General features: G+C 49.1%; 1 protein-coding gene across 1 annotated transcript in view; it reads left to right on the top strand.

Moving 5' to 3' along the window:
- The window catches only part of igsf9bb (immunoglobulin superfamily, member 9Bb), a gene marked incomplete at both ends in the record, with an annotated part of 196027 nt that overhangs the window by 143100 nt on the left and 42927 nt on the right, over positions 1 to 10000 (top strand). The window contains 3 exon segments of the mRNA XM_080528752.1: positions 1361 to 1478; positions 5731 to 5872; positions 7676 to 7821. Coding sequence (XP_080384878.1) covers positions 1361 to 1478; positions 5731 to 5872; positions 7676 to 7821 — 406 coding nt within the window.

Raw genomic sequence — 10000 nt, 5'->3', positions numbered from 1 at the left:
CTCTCTCTCTCTGTCTCTCTGTCTCTCTCTGTCTCTCTCGCTCTCTCTGTCTCTCTGTCTCTCTCTCTCTGTCTCTCTGTCTCCCTGTCTCTGTCTCTCTGTCTCTCTGTCTCCCTGTCTCTCTGTCTCTCTCTCTCTCTGTCTCTCTGTCTCTCTCTGTCTCTCTCTCTGTCTCTCTGTCTCTCTCTCTCTCTGTCTCTCTGTCTCCCTGTCTCTGTCTCCCTGTCTCCCTGTCTCCCTGTCTCTCTCTCTGTCTCTCTGTCTCTCTAAATTCCTCAAGATTCCCCCTCCCTCCCTCTCCCCCTCTCTCCTCTGCATGAACATGAACACATCTGACACTGAACATCGCTGCGTTTCACCTCCAACGATCTCCACAGGAGATCTTCCACCACCGGGGTGTTTTTATAACACATCCTGTAGTTTCTGTTTCACCATGTTTACATGCACACAAGGCTATTATTTATACAGTATGAGGGGTTGGGGACATTTGGCGTTCTGGTTGGTTTAGTTTGACCATCTAAAGAAGTGAGGGAGCAGAAAGGTCGTTTATCTTTGAGAAGCAGAGCTTCGAGCATGAAGTTTGTTTGCTTTTATTTGTAAGTGTAAGTGTCTTGTAATGTGAGAGGGGTTTAGAATCCAGGTCAAGTTTGGCAATTGGCAGGGAAGATTACCATACCTGGGTATCATAATCACCCAGGACCTTTGGGTAATATCATATATGATGTGCTTACCACTAAGCCACAGACATCTGCCCACTCAATATAACAACAGTTTCAGGATCACTAAACACTTAAAATGTGTGAATTGGATTCACTGTATCATCTGCCGTCCTGCTTCAGGCTACTGGGTTAGAGACACACGGCCTCGTAAACAAACGTTTTACGACGTGTTCAAAAGCAAGGACTGTGTGATCATCTAATCATGTGTAGTTATGTGTTTTTAGCATGTCGATGTTCTCTCAGCATGTTGCGATGATGCGCTAAACATGCAGCTAGATGTTCATAGCCATGTTCTTTCTTAGCTGCTAGCTAGCTACCAACACGATTGTAGCAAACAAATCTGTTTCTCCGGTATTTGGTTTGAGGTGTACCAACAATTTAAATAAGCATATCTTCTTCAACTATTTTCAGATTTCAATGTATGACACATCATTTGAAAGCTTAATCAATCAATCAATCAATCAATCAATCAGTCAATCAAGCACTTTTCATATTCTTCACCAGAACCCTGTCACAAATGCTCCGATCCCAATCCTACTTCAACTCCAGACCTTTTAATTAGCTGGAAAGGGGGCTCTATTCAAAATGTGTTTCCACCTCTCCTTCCCCTCCTTCCTGAGTGTCCTCCGTCTCTCCCCCAGGTGGCTGATGGGAGTCTGACTGTGATGTCCATCAGTCGAGAGGACCGGGGGGCGTACACCTGCCGAGCCTCCAGTCCCCAGGGGGAGGCTGTCCACACCACCCGCCTGCTGGTGCAAGGTAGCCCCCCCACACCCACACACACACACACACCACCCGCCTGCTGGTGCAAGGTACCCCCCCACACACACACTGACCACACCACCACCCCCCCCTCACCCTGTCTCCTCTGGTAGCCCCCCCTACACTGACCACACACATCATTTGAAAGCTTGATAACCTGAACTGAAACATGACATTGCCCTCCTACTTGAGGACTTTTTCACCAGTTGTCTTTTTCACCAGTTGACTTTTTCAAAAACAACAAAAGGGTGGAATTACTGCTCTCTACTTTTCACACAAGACAGAGACAACAAAATATCAAATCCTGACATCCTGGATGCGCCACCAGTCCACAGACAATAAGAGATATGTTATCAGTACATGTCTGGGCCTGCTTCTATTACATAAGGGACACATTTCTGCCATCTTCCTTTTGGGCACCGAGGCTGAGCTGAAACCAGCGACTCCTCTCTCATGTCTCTCCAGCTCTCCTCCACAGTCTAACGTGCTTAACTGTCTCTGTCCCCGATGGCATCTGAGTGTTCACAGGCCTGTGAGAGGGGGAGAACACCACTCTATAAAAAACGTTTTAATAATAAATCAATGAAAATAATCATCTGCGCGAGTTGAGAATTGCCGACATGCTTCGCTACTATGCCATGTATTGGAGCAAATGATGTCAGATATGTGTGTGTGTGTGTGTGTGTGTGTGTGTGTGTGTGTGTGTCAGTGTGTGTGTGTGTCAGTGTGTGTGTGTGTGTGTGTCAGTGTGAGTGCTTGCGTGACAGTGTGTGATTGTGAGTGTGCGTGCGTGTGATTGTGCGTGCGTGGGCGTATGTGTGCGTCTGTGAGTGTGTGTGCGTCTGTGAGTGTGTTTGCGTGCGTGCATGTGCGTGCGTGTGTGCGTGCATGCGTTGCGTGCGTGCGTGTGTGCGTGCCTGCGTTGCGTGCGTGCCTGTGTGCGTGCGTTGTGTGCGTGCGTTGCGTGCGTGCCTGTTTGCGTGCGTGCGTTGTGTGCGTGCGTGTGTCTGTGTGTATGTGTGTGTGTGTGTGTGTGTGTGTGTGTGTGTGTGTGTGTGTGCTGCACCAGGGGCCAGGTAACCCCTCCTCTGTAGTGTATCTGTCAGGTGTGTGACGTCTGCAGGTGACAGGTGGGGTCAGGTGACACCTGTGGGCGTCCCTCCTCAATGTCCCCTGTGGGCACCTGTGGGCGTCCCTCCTCCATGTCCGTCTCAGTCCCTCCTCCATGTCCCCCTGCCCCCTCAGTCCCTCCTCTCCCTCCTCCATGTCCCCCTGCCCCCTCAGTCCCTCCTCTCCCTCCTCCATGTCCCCCTGCCCCCTCAGTCCCTCCTCCATGTCCGTCTCAGTCCCTCCTCTCCCTCCTCCATGTCCCCCTGCCCCCTCAGTCCCTCCTCTCCCTCCTCCATGTCCCCCTGCCCCCTCAGTCCCTCCTCCATGTCCGTCTCAGTCCCTCCTCTCCCTCCTCCATGTCCCCCTGCCCCCTCAGTCCCTCCTCTCCCTCCTCCATGTCCCCCTGCCCCCTCAGTCCCTCCTCCATGTCCGTCTCAGTCCCTCCTCTCCCTCCTCCATGTCCCTCTGAGCCCTCCGTCCCTGGGGTGATCTTCTATCCAGGGTTCCCACAGGTCCTTGAAATCCTTGAAAGTTTGTGAATTTGAGAAAAACAAATCAAGGTCTTAAACGTTTTTGAAAATAGACATGGGTCATTGAAAGTGCTTGAATCCCCCTCTCTCTCTCTCTCTCTCTCTCTCTCTCTCTCTCTCTCTCTCTCTCTCTCTCTCTCTCTCTCTCTCTTTCTCTCTCTCTCTCTCTCTAAAATATATATATATATTAAAAAATTGTTTTACTTCGCTCGTCAACTAGTTCCGTCTCAAACTATGCCGTGTTGGGTCCTTGAATTAGAGGGAATTGGGTGTCGAAAGTCCTTGAAAGGTGCTTGAATCTGATGTTCCAGAAGGTGTGGGAACCCGGTCAGTCCCTGGGGTGGTCTTCCATCATTACTGGCCTCCGCTCAGACCAGTGGTACCTATGACCTTAGTCTGTGGTTGGAACCGGCCACAGTTGATTTAATCAAGTGATTTTTAATGTTTTCCCCGAATGACAAATGGGTCATTACATCTAATGAGTATTATATCATGATTAATTCATAGTTTCAACAGTGCCATGTCTCGAATTAGAATAGACTTCAACCTTGGTCAGGAATGTTGCCTCAGGTGGTAGAGGCTGTGTCTCAGGAGGTAGAGGCTGTGTCTCAGGAGGTAGAGGCTGTGTCTCAGGAGGTAGAGGCTGTGTCTCAGGAGGTAGAGGCTGTGTCTCAGGAGGTAGAGGCTGTGTCTCAGGAGGTAGAGGCTGTGTCTCAGGAGGTAGAGGCTGTGTCTCAGGAGGTAGAGGCTGTGTCTCAGGAGGTAGAGGCTGTGTCCCAGTAGGTAGAGCCGGCGTCTAATGATCGCAAGGTCGGCAGATCGGCGGTTCGAACCCCCGGCTGGCCCACATGTCGAGGTGTCTTTGGGCAAGACACTGAACCTCCCAAATTGCTCCCAATGAGCGCCTTGCATGTTAGCGTGCTGCCATTGGTGTGTGAATGTGTGTGTGAATGAGTGTGTGAATGAGAGGCCGTTGTAAAGCGCTTTGGAATAAGGCGCAATTTAAGTCATCCTTTTGCATACACACACACACACTCTCTCTCTCTCTCTCTTTCTCTCTCTCTCTCTCTCTCTCCCTCTCTCTCTCTCTGTCTCTCTCTCTCTCCCTCCCTCTCTCTCTCCCTCCCTCTCTGTCTCTCTCTCTCTATATATATGTAAGTCCTATAAGTCATGGTCCGTTTACCATTTACCAGTCCCGGTCACAGCAGCTCACAACACAGTCCCCCCCCACCCCCCACCCCCCCTCCTGTCTGTCTCTGTTCCACCCTGTCTGTCTGTCTATCTGTCTGTCTTTCCTCCAGGGCCTCCCTTCACAGTGTCTGTCTGTCTGTCTGTCTGTCTGCCTCCAGGGCCTCCCTTCATAGTGTCTGTCTGTCTGTCTGTCTGTCTCCAGGGCCTCCCTTCATAGTGTCTGTCTGTCTGCCTCCAGGGCCTCCCTTCATAGTGTCTGTCTGTCTGTCTGCCTCCAGGGCCTCCCTTCATAGTGTCTGTATGTCTGTCTGCCTCCAGGGCCTCCCTTCATAGTGTCTGTCTGTCTGTCTGCCTCCAGGGCCTCCCTTCATAGTGTCTGTCTGTCTGTCTGCCTCCAGGGCCTCCCTTCATAGTGTCTGTCTGTCTGTCTGTCTGTCTGCAGGGCCTCCCTTCATCGTGTCTGTCTGTCTGTCTGTCTGTCTGCCTCCAGGGCCTCCCTTCATAGTGTCTGTCTGTCTGCCTCCAGGGCCTCCCTTCATAGTGTCTGTCTGTCTGTCTGCCTCCAGGGCCTCCCTTCATAGTGTCTGTCTGTCTGTCTGCCTCCAGGGCCTCCCTTCATAGTGTCTGTCTGTCTGTCTGTCTGTCTGCAGGGCCTCCCTTCATCGTGTCTGTCTGTCTGTCTGTCTGTCTGCCTCCAGGGCCTCCCTTCATAGTGTCTGTCTGTCTGCCTCCAGGGCCTCCCTTCATAGTGTCTGTCTGTCTGTCTGTCTCCAGGACCTCCCTTCATAGTGTCTGTCTGTCTGTTTGTCTCCAGGGCCTCCCTTCATCGTGTCTGTCTGTCTGTCTCCAGGACCTCCCTTCATCGTGTCTGTCTGTCTGTCTCTCTCCAGGGCCTCCCTTCATCGTGTCTGTCTGTCTGTCTGTCTGTCTGCAGGGCCTCCCTTCATCGTGTCTGTCTGTCTGTCTGTCTCCAGGACCTCCCTTCATAGTGTCTGTCTGTCTGTCTGCCTCCAGGGCCTCCCTTCATAGTGTCTGTCTGTCTGTCTGACTCCAGGGCCTCCCTTCATAGTGTCTGTCTGTCTGTCTGTCTGCCTCCAGGGCCTCCCTTCATAGTGTCTGTCTGTCTGTCTGTCTCCAGGACCTCCCTTCATAGTGTCTGTCTGTCTGTCTCCAGGGCCTCCCTTCATAGTTTCTGTCTGTCTGTCTGTCTGCAGGGCCTCCCTTCATCGTGTCTGTCTGTCTGTCTGTCTGTCTGCAGGACCTCCCTTCATAGTGTCTGTCTGTCTGTCTCCAGGGCCTCAATTCATAGTGTCTGTCTGTCTGTCTGTCTCCAGGACCTCCCTTCATAGTGTCTGTCTGTCTGTCTGTCTGCAGGGCCTCCCTTCATAGTGTCTGTCTGTCTGTCTGTCTGTCTGCAGGGCCTCCCTTCATCGTGTCTCCTCCAGAGAACATCACGGTGAACATCTCCCAGGACGCCTTCTTCACCTGCCAGGCCGAGGCCTACCCCGGGAACCTCACCTACACCTGGCTGTGGGAGGACACCAACGTCTTCTTCAAGAAGTAAACTTGTGATCGGCTTCACCATTAACCTGCCTAACCCCAACCCTAACCCTAACCCCAACCCTAACCCTAACCCCACCACCACCCCTCTACCTGCCCCACCACCACCCCTCTACCTGCCCCCCACCACCACCTCTACCTGCCCCCCACCACCCCTCTTACTGTATTGTGATGTGAATAATTTGACATGTAATGTGAAACATTTGACATAACAAGTGACATTTAACTAAAATAAACACATACAGTTAGGTCCATATGTATTTGGACTCTGGCAGGATTTTTTTTATTTTAGCTGTTTACCAAAACATCTTCAAGTTACAGTTATGTAATGATGAATATGGAAGTGCAGACTCTCAGCTTTAATTTGAGGGTATTCTCATCCAAACTGGAGGAAAAGATAGGGGACTTATTAAAGCTGAAAGTCTGCACTTCAATTGCATCTCGATTGTTTCATTTCAAATCCATTGTGGTGGCGTACAGACAGAGACCAAATTATGGAAATCGTGTCACTGTCCAATTATTTCCAGACCTAAATGTCTATAATAGCAGATCTTTAGAAGTTAAACTCTGAATTATTCTTACGTTTACATTCCCAATGTTGCCCATTTCTAGTCTCAATATTCTAAAAGAAGCAAAATATAAAATGTCATGGTTGCCATCATAAAGACACAGTAAGCACAGTAATTAATGCACACAAGCATACACTCACACACACACACACACACACACACACACACACACACACTCACACACACACACACACACACACTCACCATCTAAGCATGAATATCAAACAAGAATACAGTAATGAGATGGGCGGTACATTAATTAAGGGGTTTGATGAGTGAGGAGATTGGCAACAGCTAATGAGCGCATGTGGTACATGATCATGATGCACATCAAGTCACCAATGGATGAAACAGCTGGAATATATATATGTATATATACTGTATGGAATATGGCATCTCATACCTGTGTTTAACATACACCTGTGTTTCAATATCCTCTATTGAAGGTACGGTTTAACACATGGAATGTTTAATCACATAGAACGTTACGACTGCGTAAAATATCTTAAAAGACACACCTACACACACACCTACACACACACACACACACACACACACACACACTCACACACACTAGATGGGCCCTGCGTTTGTCCCTGTGGAGGTCCCGTGCTCCAGTAGTAGTGATTATGGGCCACCTTGCCCCCAGCCCTACCTGAGCCCCTCACGCACGACACTGACTCTATAGGGACGTCTGGGCCTGTTCCCCCATCCCCCACCCCCCCACCTCCCTACCACACACACACTGACTCTATAGGGACGTCTGGGCCTGTTCCCCCATCCCCCACCTCCCTACCACACACACACTGACTCTATAGGGACGTCTGGGCCTGTTCCCCCATCCCCCACCCCCCCACCTCCCTACCACACACACACTGACTCTATAGGGACGTCTGGGCCTGTTCCCCCATCCCCCACCCCCCCCACCTCCCTACCACACACACACTGACTCTAATGCTAACCCTGGTCTCAAAGCTAACCTAAAGCTAACCTAATGCTAACCTAATGCTAACCTAAAGCTAACCTAAATCTAACCTAATGCTAACCTAAAGCTAACCTAATGCTAACCTAAAGCTAACCTAAAGCTAACCTAATGCTAACCTAATGCTAACCTAAATGCTAACCTAAAGCTAACCTAATGCTAACCTAAATGCTAACCTAAAACTAACCTAAAGCTAACCTAAAGCTAACCTAAAGCTAACCTAATGCTAACCCCTGCCTCCCTCCTCTGCAGCGACCTGAAGCGCAGGGTCAGTATCCTGATCGACGGCTCCCTCATCATCGCTCAGGTGAAGCCCGAGGATGCTGGGAGGTACACCTGTTGCCCTAGCAACAGCCTGGGCCGGCCCCCCTCTGCCTCCGCCTACCTGACAGTGCAATGTGAGTGTGCCCCCCCAACCCTGCCCCCTCTGTCCCCCCCTGCCCCCCTGCCCCCTCTCTCCCCCCTGCCCCCCTCTGCCCCCTCTGTCCCCCCTACCCCCCTCTGCCCCCCCTACCCCATGGGTGGGGTCACGGTGACCCTGTGAGTAAAATGCAAATGTTATATCTTTGCACTCGATCAAATTACAGGACCCTCCTTTCATGACTTGTCCTAGATATGTGCGTTCTACCACCCCAGTATCCTAACATGTACGTTCTACCACCCAGCATCCTAACATGTACGTTCTACCACCCAGCATCCTTACATGTGCGTTCTACCACCCAGCATTAGGGCTGCACGATTTGGGGAAAAAATCGAATTGCGATTATTTGGACAGATATCGCGATTGCGATTAATTTGCGATTATTTTTTTTTAAAATAGCAAAAAAAAAAAAAAAAAAAAAAAAGGGAGTTTTTGTAAAGTGTGGCCATATCTCCGGCTAGGAAGGTCGTATCAACGTGCAGTTTGTTTGTACGTCTTCAGGGGACTTAGAGGCTCCCTCCTCTAGCACCCCCACAGCCCGAGCTACGAGTGAAAGAACTAAACTTACATTGGGTTGCTTTAAAGTTGGGTTGCTTTAAAATCAAGCTTCAGATTAAAACATGTGATGGAGCATTACTAACCTGACTCAGGTGGTTTGTTTCACACAACCATCTAGGAAAGCTTAATTGGAAGCTGTTTGGAAAAGGGCAGGTACTTTCAACAATACTTGGCAGGTGATTGGATGAATATCACCTATTTTCAGAGAGCATTACCACATGATACCATCAAACTATTAACTGCTCTAATTCTAATGCAAGGATGAGAACTTAAAAGATATGAATTGTATATATGATAACCTCATCTCATCTAGACAGGTGGCTACTTTCTAAGATGATCCAGCTATTAAAATGATCATTTGGGGATACACTGTGACTATAACTGAAAGGACCACATCTAGATGACTCGGTCAACAGTCGAACTGATGAATGATAGAATGGTGGTCTCTGACTATGGAGCACAGACACACGTCACCTTGACTTAGGAATCTGTGACATACTTCAGCCCAAGGCTAGGCTAGGCTAACCTCTGCGTCTTTAAAGCCGGCTGGTATGAACGAATGGTATGAGGTTATGCATACAGGACACATTCATGTTTGACAACAGAACAGTTAACTTCCATGTATCCATAAGCCTGCTATACTATATAAACACCAACCCGCAGGTTGCTGAGACTGTCAACTCTGTGTCTGTACTTTAACGCCGGGTTAGCATGAGTAGCTAAGCTAAGATACCGTCTCAAAGACTACAAGTTAGCTAAGCTAAGTTTAAGGCTGGACTAACAGCACCGACATGCACTTGGCTGGTACAGTTAGTATAGTGAAATTGTACACTTACCTGTCGCAATTATAACATACTAACGTTTATCATACGTCCAGTAAGCCATGTGGTGTCTAATTGTCTCCGTTACGTTAGCCCAAAGTCTCATAATAATTGGACTGACTGTCGTGACACAACCTATGCCTGCGTTCGTAAATTCGCTCTGAGAGCGCCGGGTTCAAAGTCATAAAGAGACCAAGTAATTTGATTGGACAAGAGGCATTCCATGAGTGCTGATCAAATTTCCAAAAGAGGTTTTAATCTCAATGTGACTTCCTGGTAAAATAAAGGTTTAAAAAAAAAAAAAAAAAAAAAAAATCGCAGGCAAATCGCAGGCTTTGCGATTAGCTAATCGCATCATTTCAAATCGCGATTTCGATTTAAAATCGATTAATCGTGCAGCCCTACCCAGCATCCTTACATGTACGTTCTACCACCCAGCATCCTAACATGTACGTTCTACCACCCAGCATCCTAACATGTACGTTCTACCACCCAGCATCCTTACATGTGCGTTCTACCACCCAGCATCCTAACATGTGCGTTCTACCACCCAGCATCCTTACATGTGCGTTCTACCACCCAGCATCCTGACATGTACGTTCTACCACCCAGCATCCTTACATGTGCGTTCTACCACCCAGCATCCTTACATGTGCGTTCTACCACCCAGCATCCTGACATGTACGTTCTACCACCCAGCATCCTTACATGTGAGTTCTACCACCCAGCATCCTAACATGTGCGTTCTACCACCCAGCATCCTTACATGTGCGTTCT

This window comes from Nansenia antarctica (assembly GCF_963989245.1).
Source record: "Nansenia antarctica genome assembly, chromosome: 4".
Lineage (NCBI taxonomy): Eukaryota > Metazoa > Chordata > Actinopteri > Argentiniformes > Microstomatidae > Nansenia > Nansenia antarctica.
The sequence above is the reverse complement of the archived record's forward strand: the minus strand, read 5'-3'. Positions and strand labels throughout refer to the sequence as shown.